The sequence below is a fragment of the Phyllobates terribilis genome, unplaced genomic scaffold (genome assembly GCF_046119375.1).
Source record: "Phyllobates terribilis strain yellow unplaced genomic scaffold, ASM4611937v1 Scaffold_11__3_contigs__length_659146591, whole genome shotgun sequence".
In the NCBI taxonomy this organism is placed as follows: Eukaryota; Metazoa; Chordata; class Amphibia; order Anura; family Dendrobatidae; genus Phyllobates; species Phyllobates terribilis.
The window spans coordinates 581,510,655-581,527,495 of NW_027362771.1; the positions used below are offsets into that span (position 1 = coordinate 581,510,655).

General features: G+C 45.0%; 1 protein-coding gene across 2 annotated transcripts; it reads left to right on the forward strand.

Moving 5' to 3' along the window:
• Window positions 1-731: 731 nt before the first annotated feature.
• On the forward strand, window positions 732-12,090 carry GCDH (glutaryl-CoA dehydrogenase). 2 transcript variants are annotated; one of them, XM_073654237.1, is made up of 12 exons: window positions 732-828; window positions 2,518-2,627; window positions 3,903-3,938; window positions 4,779-4,919; window positions 5,002-5,064; window positions 5,134-5,304; window positions 5,737-5,866; window positions 6,036-6,252; window positions 9,959-10,062; window positions 10,234-10,359; window positions 10,628-10,788; window positions 10,890-12,090. In XM_073654237.1, exons 2-12 carry the CDS (start codon window positions 2,528-2,530, stop codon window positions 10,961-10,963), a joined length of 1,323 nt encoding a protein of 440 aa, XP_073510338.1. In that variant the 5' UTR covers window positions 732-828; window positions 2,518-2,527; the 3' UTR covers window positions 10,964-12,090. The 2 variants fall into 2 exon arrangements, with proteins under 2 accessions (XP_073510338.1, XP_073510337.1); XM_073654236.1 differs by lacking the exon at window positions 732-828 and adding an exon at window positions 1,259-1,389.
• Window positions 12,091-16,841: the final 4,751 nt, after the last annotated feature.

Below are 16,841 nucleotides of genomic sequence, written 5' to 3' on the forward strand. Positions count from 1 at the left end.
AAATAAAAAATAACATGAAAAAACAAACTAAAAAAGTTATGGGAAAAAGTAAAGTAAATGTATTGTACTAAAAACAATAAAACTCAATCATTTTAGTATTGCGGTAATCACACTTACCCGCAGAATAAAGGTAACATGATATTTATTCCACATGGTCAACGCCCCAAAAAAAACCTAAAAAACAATTGCTTTTTTATTTATTTTATTTTATACCTCCAAAAAATATTCGGAGTTTGTCAATAAATTATATGAGATGTTGCTAAAAAATAAAACTCATCCCAAAAGGGGTTAAAGGAGATCTCCACAAATATAAAGCTTTCCTTTAGCTCCTTCTCTAGATAGGTCAAGGTCTTCATAGGAGGGAAGAGGTTAAATGTTGTCCTTGACCACTAGGGGTAAGGGGAGATTCTCATTTAAATAGTTCACCCTCAACGGCCAATCAGCTTACACCTCTCATAACTCCAAGACAAGCTGGAAAATAAAATCAGGAACTTGATTGGTTCTTTTTGGCACCTCCTTCACTGATTGGTTACTTCTGACCCTTCGCGTGCACTGATTGGTTATTGCCTATATGTTTTCTTTACATACGTGTAGTTTTCCGAAACTTCTTCCTTACATACAGTATAAGGGAGATATCTCGGTTTAGTTACCTATATAATAACCTTCGCGTCATTTCTCGCAAATTCGCATTCTTCATGTACTCGCCACACTCAATATGGCGTCTTCATCCAGTCAGTGACGTCATTAATCAGCGACGATGCAAGTAGTCCACCAGGTGGCTCTGCTGCGCTGTTAGTTTCATAATCTGCCAGAGAGAAGCCGAGGAAGGTGAGGGTCGTAGTCTTTGTGTGCTTGCATGGCAGGCGGAGGGGAGACCCTGGGAGGCTGTCAGAGTCTGTATCACTGTGCCGCCATGTTGGGAGCTCTGGGTTAACATTTTCGGCCTTGCTGATTAGTATGTTGTTTTAACCCTTTGCTTTCTAAGCTGCACTTTCCAATGAACACTGATAATACCTGCAATAAAAAAAATGTTGGGAGTACTACAAGTCTCAGCATAATCTTCACTATGGAATATTGTAACCAGCGCTGTGAGTGTTTTTTTGTTGCTTTTGTTTTTTTTTTTTTCACCAAAGAAGGTGAATTTCGATCCGGGCCAATGGTTTCCTCTGCTATAACCATTACTTTGTAGTGAATAGCGGGACTACTACTCTCATTGTGCACTGACAGGGATTACTGGGAGTTGTATCTGCATCACAGCTGTAGAGCTGCAGGTTGAAGACCACCATTATGTGACGGAGGACAACATACAATGTGCTTCCCCTTTAAGGACAAGCAGTCAGGGATGGCGATGGCGCCTCGATCCGACCTTTGCTGGAGGGAAGAACAAAGGTCAGAGAAAAAAAAGTTCTGTGGATTTTGGTTAGAAAAAAAAAATCAGCACCGGGTAATAATTACACAGGACAAGGCTTGTCATATGATACAAGACTAGGGGTTATACCCCCTCCCCCTTATGTGTCTGCTGGGGATTGTAGTACCATCCATACTCCGAGTATGACAGGTGCAGTTACTATGGATCAGGACACTACAACTCCCAGCATGTCATCATGTGGTCACTGGAGACTCCAGCTGCTCCGTCAGTATTAATGCTCCTCTCAGCTGATTGGCTACATCAGGGGGTGAGGCCCGGGATAATGCATCTCATTGGTGGAGACTACAGTCAGTCGCTTTTTATTTTTTAAAGGGACAGGTTCACAAGCAAGAAACTGTTTACACTTTAAGGTTTGTGCACTCAACATGTTTTTCAGCCAAATTCTGCTCCGAAACCTCCTGTAAAAGCAGTCACAGTGTGTATATGTAGCGACGACTTGCTTTACTCATGTCCAGTCTTTTCAGCATCATTTAACCGCTTCAGGTTTCCAAAGAAACCAGACCACTCAGAGAAGTCACCGCGTTCTTTAGGCCTTTTCTGCTCTGAAAACGATCTATACCCTATAATGCAAGCCAATCGGAGGGATCAGAAGACGTCCTGGTGTGAAGCGCTGCGGAATATGTTGGCACTATATAGATAAAGATTATTGTTAATTTTTTATTTTTAGCGGGTTTTTTTTGTTTTTTTTTCATAAAGAAAAAAACATGCTAGCGGTTTCATCATTTTTGAATGTAATTAAAAAATATCTGGAAAACAACAGTATATAACATGCCACAAAGTCGCTGGAAAAATACTATAAAAAATCGTTAGAGAAAAGAAGTGAAGAAGCGTATTCCTCTTGAAAAACTGACGTTTTGGCCGCCTGGAAAAAAAAGTCATGTGAGAACACGTCTTAAGGCCTTATTCACACCTGCATGTTACAGATCTGTAGTTATTTTTGTTTATTTAAAGACATTTCTGATCTATTGAAATGGGTTCCATATATATATATATATATATATATATATATTATATTATATTATATTTATTATATTTTTTTTTTCTGTCCGCACACATGCATTTTCTGACATCTTGTGTGTTATTTGCAGGGTGGTCATCATGTCGCTGACTGGCAGCCCCCTGCGTCTGCTCAGAGCTGTGACTAGAGGCTTTGGCATCACTGCAGCCAGGACACAGGGCACCGCGGCCACGCACCTAGGTAATCTCCGCTAATCCGGGGTCCTCTGGATCTCTGCTCCATCAGACTGTCAGGATTTACACATCCCATCATTATATCGTCCTGCGACCTTCTAATTTACTCTGCATTTCAATTTCTAGCCATTTTCCAGATCACTGCTTGTTATTAAACAGGATAATTTCTGGATGCAAATAATGTTTCCATTCACTTACACAAGCAGAGATCATGTAGCCACAAGGTAGTGAAGTGTCTGGTGCCTGCTTGGTTGCATGTTGCCCTTTTGTCCACAAGGTGGCAGAAGAGTGTAGTAATCCCATATTAGTGCTGCAAGACCCCACAATAATTAACCCTCTATGTAGCTCATATTAATGGTACTAATGTGAGGCAGATGGAGGTGCTACTTTAGTATCCCGGGTGTCTTGGGGCACGATCACACTCTGCGGATGACCATGCAGCCAAAGCTCCGTCCTCCCACAGTGATTCAAAATAATATGGCAATTGTCCATTGCGGTGGGCTAAGTTTTTTGCAACTTTTTGACGGTTTTAAGTTTGGAGCTGAGTCCACGAGCAATCCGCCACAAAAAAGTGACGTGCCACTAGTTTTTTTTTTTTCCCATGGTGAGGCTTTCATTCCCCCAAGTAAATAAAAAAAACATCATAAAACTCGCTCTGTGGACAACAAAGTGAATCTTCCATTGAAATGAATAGGAAGAGTTTTGAAACTTTTTTGATGTGGATTTTGGAGCAGAATCTGCTTCAAAATCCCCCCCCTCCCCAAAATTGTATTCAAGTGGATTTTTTGTAAATATATTTGAAAGCAGATTCTGCTTTAAAATCCAAATAAAAAAGTTAGAAAACTCTTCCTATTCATTTCAATAGGAATACACGTCTGTAGCGCACATGGTGATTTTTTTTATTTCTATGTTTTTTTTAATCCCTGACGTTTCTGCTTCGGAGAAAAAAAACACTCCAAAGAGTTTTTGGAGCAGAAACTAAGCGGAAACTCACCAAAAAATGTCAAAACTCGTCAACAACTTTGAGTTTCTGCTCCGATAAACTTAGGCTGTGTGCACACAGAGTCTTTTTTCCTAAGTTTGCCGTGGGAGCAGCAGAGGAGCAGCGTTCCTCCTTTACTCCTCAGCGCCCGCTGACTCTCAGTCCTGCGTCAGGATTGATGCGGACTCTCATCAGTTGAGTTCTCCGGTCGCAGAAGTCGGATGCAGTCCTGCTCCGTAGCTGTGCTTCTCCTAATGCTGCAACATGCGATTTACCTTCCTCGTTTGTTCCATTTTCCAGACACCAAGAAACAGAAAGAACAGAGATCTGCAAAGTGTAAGTTTTCTTTTTTGTAAATATATATATCCATATCATGTAAACGTTTCACTGCAGAGGCTGCACGTTGTACTCCCCTCTTCTCTGTCTAAATAGGGAGAGGGGGGAGCTGGAGCTGCAGGTGAGAGTAGCATGAAATGTCCTAACCCGTAAAAGAGTCACAGGACCCTGGGTCCAGTGTTCACACCTTAGCATGTAGCTTCCGGCCCAGAGTCGTCCTCCTCCTAACCGCCAACATCCGCCGCTCTTCTGATTAGAAGTCCTGGCGCGGCATCCTGTCTGCGTCACACTCTGAGGATGCCAGCGAGTAGGAGAAGGATCAAAGGGCTCTGACCTGGTCCTGTTTGCTCCACTCTGCTGTACATGTGTCAGGTACATGGAGGAGGAGGGGGTTGGTTATGAGATATATATTTTATTTTACAAATCAGAACTTATCTGCTTTGGTCAAAATAAAGGGAAAAAAAAAGGGAAGCAAAAGGGGTTAATGGTCCGGTCCAGTGTAAATGAATAAAAATACACACTGTATGGATTACACTTCTTTCTTGTGCTGATACCTTTCCGCCATCTGAATTTGTCAGCTCAACTGCATCTTGTTCATTACTGCCAGCACAGTGAGGTGTCATGTTACATGTCCTATTAAACTGTATGGGTAAGAGCAAGGAGAAGAAACAAGCAGAGGCAGACACAGAGAAATCATGCTGAGCTTTCTAACAAGTCTTTTACATCACCCCCCACAGCTGTACCATATATTAGAAAGTTGAACTTTTTATCATGTTAGTATTAAACTTTTTTCACCTCTTTGGTGTCAGTGATGCCCATGTGTATGTGTTTATACCGCAGCCCGGGCGCAGTTTGACTGGCGCGATGCCCTCTGCCTGGACTCGCAGCTGACAGAGGATGAGATCATGATACGGGACAGCTTCCGGTCTTACTGCCAGGAGAGACTCATGCCGCGGATCCTGATGGCGAACCGCCAGGAAGGTAGAAGTGATGGTTACTGATCCTCACTCCCTTCAGTGACTTCTTTCCTCTCCATATGACTCCACCTTGGTTCTCTTTCTAGTGTTTGAACGGGGAATTATGTCGGAGATGGGAGAACTGGGTGCACTGGGATCTACTATTAAAGGTAACGGATCACACATTGTGTTTACATGATCATATGATCCGATTCACCATTGCACAATGCTCCCTCCAGGTTACGGCTGTGCTGGGACCTCGTATGTAGCGTACGGGCTGCTGGCGAGAGAAGTGGAGCGGGTAGACAGCAGCTATCGCTCAGTGATGAGCGTCCAGTCCTCGCTGGTGATGCATCCGATCTACGCATATGGGACAGAGGAGCAGAAGCAGAAGTATCTTCCTAGATTAGGTAATGGTGGGCGAGACCCAAATGTCGCTGTGGTGCCTGCGGTGTGGATGGCTGCAGTGTAATTTATTTCTGTGCTTGACTGTAGTAGTGTCTGCGCTGTAGGTGTCTTTTATGGTGTGGCGGTGTCTGCGCTGTAAGTGTCTTTTATGGTGTGGCGGTGTCTGCGCTGTAAGTGTCTTTTATGGTGTGGCGGTGTCTGCGCTGTAAGTGACTTTTATGGTGTGGCGGTGTCTGCGCTGTAGGTGTCTTTTATGGTGTGGCGGTGTCTGCGCTGTAGGTGTCTTTTATGGTGTGGCGGTGTCTGCGCTGTAGGTGACTGCGCTGTAGGTGTCTTTTATGGTGTGGCGGTGTCTGCGCTGTTTGTGGATGCCGCCTTGGGCAGTAGCAGCTGTTGTTTTTACATCCATTACAAAAATGTCATTTTCATTGCAGCGAGAGGAGAGTTGCTGGGGTGTTTCGGCCTCACAGAACCAAACCACGGCAGTGACCCTGGTGGGATGGAGACCAGGGCTCGATACAACGCAACCAGCAAAACCTACACACTGAATGGGTCTAAAACCTGGTAAGATTCCTGCTTCACAAACTACTGTTCTCTGGCCACTGGTGGTAAGGAGAACGCTGTATAGACCACTAGGAAAATCACAGCAAATGTCAACCAATAGTGATCACAAGGAGTATTGGATTAGTAGGGTCCTCGTATCTAATGTCCAGGATGACTGTTGTTTCCATAGGATCACAAACTCTCCCATCGCTGATCTATGTGTGGTTTGGGCTGTATGTGAAGATGGCAGAGTCCGAGGTTTTATTATAGAGAGAGGAACTAAAGGGCTGTCCACCCCGAAAATAGAGGGAAAATTCTCACTGCGGGCGTCTGCGACTGGAATGATCTTAATGGAAGATGTTGAAATTCCAGAGGAAAATCTCCTGCCCAATGTGTCTGGCATGGGGGTGAGATATTATCTGTAGATCCTCCCTATATCTCCCCCTATTACTCCATATATCCTCCCTATATCTCCTCCTCTTACTCCATATATCCTCCCTATATCTCCTCCTATTACTCCATATATCCTCCCTATATCTCCTCCTATTACTCCATATATCCTCCCTATATCTCCTCCTATTACTCCATATATCCTCCCTATATCTCCTCCTATTACTCCATATATCCTCCCTATATCTCCTCCTATTACTCCATATATCCTCCCTATATCTCCTCCTATTACTCCATATATCCTCCCTATATCTCCTCCTATTACTCCATATATCCTCCCTATATCTCCTCCTATTACTCCATATATCCTCCCTATATCTCCTCCTATTACTCCATATATCCTCCCTATATCTCCTCCTATTACTCCATATATCCTCCTATATCTCCCCCTATTACTCCATATATCCCCCTATATATCCTCCTATTACTCCATATATCCTCCCTATATCTCCCTCTATTACTCCATATATCCTTCCTATATCTCCTCCTAATATCTCCTCCTATTACTCCATATATCCTCTATATCTTCCCCTATTACTCCATATATCCTCCCTATATCTCCTCCCTATTACTCCATATATCCTCCCTATATCTCCTCCCTATTACTCCATATATCCTCCCTATATCTCCCCCTATTACTCCATATATCCCCCTATTACTCCTCCCTATTACTCCATATCTCCTCCCTATTACTCCATATCTCCTCCCTATTACTCCATATCTCCTCCCTATTACTCCATATCTCCTCCCTATATCTCCTCCTATTACTCCATATATCTTCCCTATATCTCCTCCTATTACTCCATATATCCTCCCTATATCTCCTCCTATTACTCCATATATCCTCCCTATATCTCCTCCTATTACTCCATATATCCTCCATATATCCTCCCTATATCCTCCCTATATCTCCTCCTATTACTCCATATATCCTCCCTATATCTCCTCCTATTACTCCATATATCCTCCCTATTACTCCATATATCCTCCCTATATCTCCTCCTATTACTCCATATTTCCTCCCTATATCTCCTCCTATTACTCCATATATCCCCCTATATCTCCTATTACTCCATATATCCTCCCCTATATCTCCTCCTATTACCCCATATATCCTCCCTATATCTCCTCCCTATTACTCGATATATCCTCCCTATATCTCCTCCCTATTACTCGATATATCCTCCCTATATCTCCTCCCTATTACTCGATATATCCTCCCTATATCTCCTCCTATTACTCCATATATCCTCCCTATATCTCCTCCTATTACTCCATATATCCCCCCTATATCTCCTCCTATTACCCCATATATCCTCCCTATATCTCCTATTACTCCATATATCCCCCTATATCTCCTATTACTCCACATATCCTCCCCTATATCTCCTCCTATTACCCCATATATCCTCCCTATATCTCCTCCCTATTACTCCATATATCCTCCCTATATCTCCTCCTATTACTCCATATATCCTCCCCTATATCTCCTCCTATTAATCCATATATCCTCCCCTATATCTCCTCCTATTACTCCATATATCCTCCCCTATATCTCCTCCTATTACTCCATATATCCTCCCCTATATCTCCTCCTATTACTCCATATATCCTCCCTTATATCTCCCCCTATTACTCCATATATCCTCCCCTATATCTCCTCCTATTACTCCATTATATCTCCTCCCTATATCTCCTCCTATTACTCCATATATCCTCCCCTATATCTCCTCCTATTACTCCATATATCCTCCCCTATATCTCCTCCTATTACTCCATATATCCCCCCTATATCTCCTCCTATTACTCCATATATCCTCCTTATATCTCCTCCTATTACTCCATATATTCTCCCTATATCTCCTCCTATTACTCCATTATATCTCCTCCCCTATATCTCCTCCTATTACTCCATATATCCTCCCTATATCTCCTCCTATTACTCCATATATCCTCCTTATATCTCCTCCTATTACTCCATATATCCTCCCCTATATCTCCTCCTATTACTCCATATATCCCCCCTATATCTCCTCCTATTACTCCATATATCCTCTCTATATCTCCTCCTATTACTCCATTATATCTCCTCCCTCTATCTCCTCCTATTACTCCATATATCCTCCCCTATATCTCCTCCTATTACACCATATATCCTCCCCTATATCTCCTCCTATTACTCCATATATCCTCCCCTATATCTCCTCCTATTACTCCATATATCCTCCCCTATATCTCCTCCTATTACTCCATATATCCTCCCCTATATCTCCTCCTATTACTCCATATATCCTCCCCTATATCTCCTCCTATTACTCCATTATATCTCCTCCCTATATCTCCTCCTATTACTCCATATATCCTCCCTATATCTCCTCCTATTACTCCATATATCCTCCCTATATCTCCTCCTATTACTCCATATATCCTCCCTATATCTCCTCCTATTACTCCATATATCCTCCCCTATATCTCCTCCTATTACTCCATATATCCTCCCTATATCTCCTCCTATTGCTCCATTCTCCTCCTATTACTCCATATATCCTCCCTATATCTCCTCCTATTACTCCATATATCCTCCCTATATCTCCTCCTATTACTCCATATATCCTCCCTATATCTCCTCCTATTACTCCATATATCCTCCCTATATCTCCTCCTATAACTCCATATACCCTCCCTATATCTCCTCCTATTAATCCATATATCCTCCCTTATACCTCCCCTATATCTCCTCCTATTACTCCATATATCCCCCTATATCATCCCCTATTACTGCATATATCCTCCCTATATCTCCTCCTATTACTCCATATATCCTCCCTATATCTCCTCCTGTTACTCCATATATCCTCCCTATATCTCCTCCTGTTACTCCATATATCCTCCCTATATCTCCTCCTGTTACTCCATATATCCTCCCTATATCTCCCCCTATTACTCCATATATCCTCCCTATATCTCCTCCTATTACTCCATATATCCTCCCTATATCTCCCCCTATTACTCCATATATCCTCCCTATATCTCCTCCTATTACTCCTTATATCCTCCCCTATATCTCCCCCTATTACTCCTTATATCCTCCCCTATATCTCCTCCTATTACTCCATATATCCTCCCTATATCTCCTCCTGTTACTCCATATATCCTCCCTATATCTCCCCCTATTACTCCATATATCCTCCTATTACTCCATATATCCTCCCTATATCTCCTCCTATTACTCCATATATCTCCTCCCATTACTCCATATATCCTCCCTATATCTCCTCCCATTACTCCATATATCCTCCCTATATCTCCTCCCATTACTCCATATATCCTCCCTATATCTCCTTCTATTGCTCCATATATCCTCCCTATATCTCCTCCTATTACTCCATATATCCTCTCTATATCTCCTCCTATTACTCCTTATATCCTCCCTATATCTCCTCCTATTACTCCATATATCCTCCCTATATCTCCTCCTATTACTCCATATATCCTCCCTATCTCTCCTCCTATTACTCCATATATCCTCCCTATATCTCCCCCTATTACTCCTTATATCCTCCCTATATCTCCCCCTATTACTCCTTATATCCTCCCTATATCTCCTCAGGTTACTCCATAAAGCACGTATAAAATATGATCTTTAATAATTGTCTTTTGCAGGGTCCCTTTGGTTGTCTGAACAATGCCCGCTATGGAATATCTTGGGGTGCCCTGGGTGCGGCGGAGTTTTGCTTCCATACAGCACGGCAGTATACATTGGATAGGTATGTAATGTGTTTTGGCGCTGAGAACGCACCTGGTACGTATTGTGATATTTTCTATGTAGGTTTTTGCAGCAGTGGATGGAGCCACCACAATAATGCTGATAGTTAGATGTACGGCACATACGGTGGCTTGTGCTATAAACGCTGACTCGTTTTTTCCTGCCCTCGCAGGATTCAGTTCGGTGTGCCACTTGCCAGGAACCAGCTGATACAGAAGAAGATGGCAGATATGCTGACGGAAATCACCATCGGCCTGCAGGCGTGTCTGCAGCTGGGGCGGCTGAAGGATGAGGACAAGTAGGTTGTGCTTCGATCCTTTCTAAAATGTGGAGGCATTAAATCGGGTGAACTAGGGGGTGCAGTTGTGTCTCAAACATCGTCCCTTCCCCATTCTTAATCTAAGCTGTGAGTGGATTTCCAGTTTCCTCTGTCGGGAGGATGGACGGCTGATTGTCCTCCTTGTTTCATCTGACACCAGTAATAGGTCGGGCACCGCCTGACTGCCCAGGGCTCGCGCCAAAACTGAGCTAGTGTGGTACATATTCTCCTTGTTACATATTTATAGAGCTACTCCAGAAATGATCTCTCTGCTGAAGAGGAATTCATGCGGCAAAGCTCTGGACGTCGCCCGTCAGGCCCGGGATATGCTGGGAGGAAACGGGGTGTCTGATGAATACCACATAATCCGGCACGTCATGAACCTGGAGGCTGTAAACACGTATGAAGGTATGAACACAGCAGGATAGGAAACTGCACTATCACCGCCATTCTAGGTAACAAAAAGTCCTCCCTTGTCAGATATTACTAAATATTCTGCTTGGGTGCAGGTACTCACGATGTCCACGCCCTGATCCTGGGCCGAGCGATCACCGGGTTGCAGGCCTTCACGGTCAATAAATAGTCCGACTCCACCACGAAGTGATGCGGCAGCGGTTACTGAATGTGTCCCAGATCCCTGTCACCCGATGTCACGCTTGTGACAGAAAATAAGACGTTTCTGATGGCTGATTACTACTCCACATCTGGTTTATGGGGACGTGATCCCTATCACACATTGAGGCCAGCTGAGAGCACCCCCAGCCATCCAGCCCATACATCAGCATGACGTCGGGCTCATAGGCTTGGACACATCCGGAAATGGGGACTTGGACCTGATGTTGTTATCTGTTCTATAATACGACTGCTTGGTCTACAAATCCCAATGATGTATGTTCTAGGTTTATTGTAAAAGATGATGTTTCTGTTTTCAATTTCTTTGGTGGCAATTTTATTTGTTTTGACTTAAATGCTTGTATTTTGGGTTAAAGATCATTTTTGCAATTGGGTTTCATTAAATATTTTGGATGGTTTAGTGTTTAGAAAGCTGGCTGCAGAATGTGCTAACTGAGAATCTGTCAGCGAGCTCATTTTGAGCTCAGGGTTTATAGCTCGTACCTCTTATAACCTAAGATTTATGACTTCTGCTCAAATTCTGTTGTTGTCATAAATTGGCTTACAGGGGCTCAAAAGAAGAGAAAAGTCCAACTTTAACAACCTCTCGTCGTATGGGAAGCCTCCATCCCTTGTAATAATCTAGTTGCCACCTTAAACTGATTCCAACTTCCCAATATATCGTGATCCCATATTCTAGATGTGGCCTCACTAGTGATTTAGAGAGGGGTAATAATACATTGGCATCACAGGATTTTCTCTCTCAATTTATACACCCTAAAATCTTATTTGCCTTTGCGGCTGCTGCTTGACATTGCGTACTGCTGCTCAGCACATTGTAACCAGAATACCCAAGTCCCTCTCCTGTTCTGTAGTCCCGAGTAGATTTCCACTTATTGTATATGCAACAATAGGATTACTCTGACTGTGGTGAATTACTCTACATTAATCATCTGCCGTATGTTTGCCATGCAGACATCTTACCCAGATCCTTCTGTAATATTATACTGTATTATTATACTATTCTGTAATATTATACAATCTCGCTTAGTTTTTATCCTACAAAGTTTGGTGTCATCAGTAAAGACTGAAACTTTACTCTCTGTCCCATCCACAAGGTCAATAATAGAGATTAAAAAGAATTGGTCCTAGCAAAGATCCTTGGGGTCCCCACTGCTCCCCCCGGTACGGATCATTGGGGTCCCCACTGCTCCCCCCGGTACGGATCATTGGGGTCCCCACTGCTCCCGCCGGTACGGATCATTGTGGTCCCCACTGCTCCCGCCGGTACGGATCATTGTGGTCCCCACTGCTCCCCCCGGTACGGATCATTGTGGTCCCCACTGCTCCCGCCGGTACGGATCATTGGGTCCCCACTGCTCCCCCCCCCCCCCCCCCCCCGGTACGGATCATTTGGGGTCCCCACTGCTCCCCCCTGGTACGGATCATTGGTGTCTCCACTGCTGCTCCCCCCGGTACGGATACTTGGGGTCTCCACTGCTCTCCCCGGTACGGATACTTGGGGTCTCCACTGCTCCCCCCGGTATGGGTCCTTGGGGTCCCCACTGCTCCCCCCGGTATGGGTCCTTGGGGTCTCCACTGCTCCCCCCGGTACGGGTCCTTGGGGTCTCCACTGCTCCCCCCGGTATGGGTCCTTGGGGTCTCCACTGCTCCCCCCCGGTATGGGTCCTTGGGGTCTCCACTGCTCCCCCCCCGGTACGGGTCCTTGGGGTCTTCACTGCTCCCCCCGGTACGGGTCCTTGGGGTCCCCACTGCTCCCCCCGGTATGGGTCCTTGGGGTCCCCACTGCTCCCCCCGGTACGGGTCCTTGGGGTCCCCACTGCTCCCCCCGGTACGGGTCCTTGGGGTCCCCACTGCTCCCCCCGGTACGGGTCCTTGGGGTCCCCACTGCTCCCCCCGGTACGGGTCCTTGGGGTCCCCACTGCTCCCCCCGGTACGGATCCTTGGGGTCCCCACTGCTCCCCTCGGTACGGATCATTGTGGTCCGCACTGCTCCCGCCGGTACGGATACTTGGGGTCTCCACTGCTCCCCCCGGTACGGATCATTGTGGTCCGCACTGCTCCCGCCGGTACGGATACTTGGGTCCCCACTTTTTCTCCCCGATACGGATCCTTGTGGTCCCCACTGCTCCCGCTGTTGATCCTTGTGGTCCCCACTGCTCCCGCTGTTGATCCTTGTGGTCCCCACTGCTCCCGCTGTTGATCCTTGTGGTCCCCACTGCTCCCGCTGTTGATACTTGGGGTTCCCACTGCTCTCGCTGTTGATCCTTGGGGTTCCCACTGCTCCCGCTGTTTTAGAGACTGTACCATTTATAACGACCCTTTGTTTCCTGTCCCTTAACCTATTTTTTACCCATATGGATATACCTTATATACTCAAGTATAAGCTGTCTTTTTCAGCCCCCTCGGCTTATACTCGGGTATATACTTTATTGTATATACATTCCGGTGGGGGGTTGCGGCGGAGGAGGAGCGGGCACAGGCAGTAGCCGCTGCTGCAGCTACCACGTGTGCCCGCTGCTAAAGGAAAATTAATATTCACCTTTCTCCACGCCCATGGTAGTGGAGAGGGTGAATATTCATTTCTTTAATAGTGTGTGCACAGTGTCAGCTGCGCCGTAGCTCCCGCGCTCCATGGGCGTGGAGAATGGTGTATATGCATTCTCTTTAGTAGCGGGCTCACAAGATCGCTGAGCCGTAGCGGTAGCTGCGGTGCTGCTGACACTACGCACACTATTAAAGCGTGAAGGGATATTCACTCCTCTCTACTAGCATAGTCCAGGCGTGGGGAGGAGTGAATATCCCCGCAGCTCACCTCTGCATCTGGGGGCACATGGCAGTGACGTCATGCGCTGCTCAGATGCGGAGGCAAGCTGCTGCTGGCAGGACGCAGCGCTGGAGGAAGGTGAGTAGAAGTGTTTATTTTTTTTAATGTGTGCAGTTATGGGGGGCCATGCAAACCAGGATAGGAAGGCCATACATACCAGGATTGGGGGGGTGAGGGGGCCATGTCTACCAGGATTGGGGATGAGGGGGCCATGCAAACCAGGATAGGGGGGGCATACATACCAGGATTGGAGGATGAGGGGGCCATGCATACCAGGATTGGGGAATTGGTGGGGGGCTCATACATACCAGGATTGGAGGATGAGGGGGCCATGCATACCAGGATTGTGGGATGAGAGGGCCATGCATACTAGGATTGGGGAATTGGTGGGGGGCGCATACATACCAGGATTGGAGGATGAGGGGGCCATGCATACCAGGATTGTGGGATGAGAGGGCCATGCATACCAGGATTGGGGATGGGGGGGATGCATACCAGGATAGGGGCGGCCATACAAACCAGGATTGGGGGATGAGGGGGCCATGCATACCAGGATTGGGGTGAGGGGGCCATGCATACCAGATTGGTGATGAGGGGGCCATGTAAACCAGGATAGGGGGCTATACATACAAGGATTGGGGGATGAGGGGGGGCATGCTTACCAGGATTGGGGATGAGGGGGGGGGCATACATACCAGGATTTGGGGATGATGGGGGGGGGGGCATGCATACCAGGATTTGGGGATGATGGGGGGGGGGCATGCATACCAGGATTTGGGGATGATGGGGGGGGGGGGCATGCATACCAGGATTTGGGGATGATGGGGGGGGGCATGCATACCAGGATTTGGGGATGATGGGGGGGGCATGCATACCAGGATTGGGGATGGGGGGGCATACATACCAGGATTGGGGGATGATGGGGGGGCCATGCATACCAGGATTGGGGATGAGGGGGGGCATGCATACCAGGATTGAGGATGAGGGGGGCATGCAAACCAGGATAGGGGGGACCATACATACCAGGATTGGGGGATGAGGGCCATGCAAACCAGGGTGGGGATAGGGGGGCATGCATGCCTGGGGTTGGGGATGAGGGGGCCATGCATACCAAGATTGGGGATGAGTGGGCAATACTTACCAGGATGGGGAAATTTACCAGTAGCTGCTGCATTTCCCAGCCTAGGCTTATACTCGAGTCAATAAGTTTTCCCAGTTTTTTGAGTAAAATTAGGTGCCTCGGCTTATACTCGAGCATATACGGTAGTTTCCCCTAGTCCCGGTGTCTGGAGCTTCACTACAAGGCTGTTGTGTGGTACAGTACCAAATGCCTTTGCAAAGTCCAGATCATGCACACTGCCGCTCACATTCTTATGGGAGTGTCGAACACCAGCCAAATGCAGCTTTTGCCTATACCATTAAGAATGAATAACTTCCATACTTGAGAATACCTCTTTAACTCCTTCTGCGTTCAGCAATGTAAAGTGAAACATACAGCCATGTAAAAGCTAAACTGTCCATTTTTTTTTTTTATTTAACCTAATTTCAAAAATGATTATTAACCCAAAATATATACAATTAGTTTAAAAAAAATGAAATGCCTGAGGATTATCAACACAGATGTAAACAGTGTACTGTACGAGATCTCCGAATAAAATCTCACTTTGCAAATAAAAATCTTTAGTTTTGAAATAAAACCTGATTATTTATTTTAAAAAAAAAAAACAACAACTCTATAGTCTGAGTCTCAGAATGGACAATAAATCCCTGATGTTATGTAAGGGATGAGTTTTCTCACTGTGATTTCCAGTGAGAACTTGGGAGGAGGGAAAAATGCTGCAGCGTCAGAAAGAGAAGGCACCGGAGGGATAAATTACCCGTATGCCTGGGTGTAAGTCATGTAGGTTTTATGAGGGTAAGACCATAGATCTTGACTTAGATGCTGTATTTTTTTTTATACTCAATCATCAGGTGTGTTTTTTTTTCTTTGTAACCCCTTCATGACCTTGTGATTTTTAGTTTTTGCGCTTTCGTTTTTTGCTCCCCTTTCTTCCCAGAGCAATACATTTTTTATTTTTCAGTCAATATAGCCGTATAGGGCTTGTTTTTTGTGGGATGAGTTGTAATTTTGAACGACACCATTGATTTTACCATATAGTATACTGGAAAACGGGGAAAAAAAAATCCAAGTGTGGTGAAATTGCAAAAAAAAGAAGCAATTTCACAATTTTTTTACCATGTTCATTAAATACTAAAACTGACTGGGCATTATGCTTCTCCAGGTCATTACAAGTTCGTAGATACCAAACATGTATAGTTTGTTTTTTTTCTATTTAGAGGGTGAAAAAAAATTCCTAAGTTTGTAAAAAAAAAATGGAGATGCTACGGGTCTCGAAAAACTGCGCCATTTTTCGGGATCTGGGGCAGAGTGAGGGCTTATTTTGTGGCACCAAGCTGATGTTTTTATTTATCCCATTTTGGGATAAATACGATGTTTTGATCGGCTCTTATTGCATTTTATTGCAATGTTACGGCAACCAAAAAAACTTAATTCTGCCGTTTTTTGTTTTTTTTTCTAGTTACCCAGTTTATCGGATTAATTTAGTCTTATATTTTGATCGAGCGATTCTGAACGCAGCGATACCAAACGTGTATTTTTTTTTTTCTTTTTTATTTTATTTTGAATGGGGCAAAAGGGGGGGTGATTTGAACTTTTTTTATATTTTTTTTTTTATATTTTTTAAAACATATTTTTTACACTGTGACAGTGTCACTGGTGGTGTATGTGAGGGGAGGTATGTGTCACTACAACTGTTAGCCTGTGTGTACTGAACCTAGAACTTTTTCCCTAGCATGTTATATGTTGGGGGTGTAATCACCATTTTGACGTGTGTGGTTATGTGTGAATGATATAGAGATTGGGTGGGAAGTCATTCACCACACCTCCCCTCAGCGTGTGGCTGAGCAAGCTTAAATGCTCAGTCACTATTTTTTTTTCCCG

What these genes read in the sequence shown, in the direction of transcription:
- GCDH (XM_073654236.1), top strand. Translation starts at nt 1,310, where the DNA reads ATGTGCTTCCCCTTTAAGGACAAGCAGTCAGGGATGGCGATGGCGCCT. An exon ending in CACCGCGGCCACGCACCTAG is followed by an intron (nt 2,628 to 3,902) that starts GTAATCTCCGCT and finishes TCCATTTTCCAG; the next exon opens with ACACCAAGAAACAGAAAGAA. An exon ending in CGGCTGAAGGATGAGGACAA is followed by an intron (nt 10,360 to 10,627) that starts GTAGGTTGTGCT and finishes ACATATTTATAG; the next exon opens with AGCTACTCCAGAAATGATCT.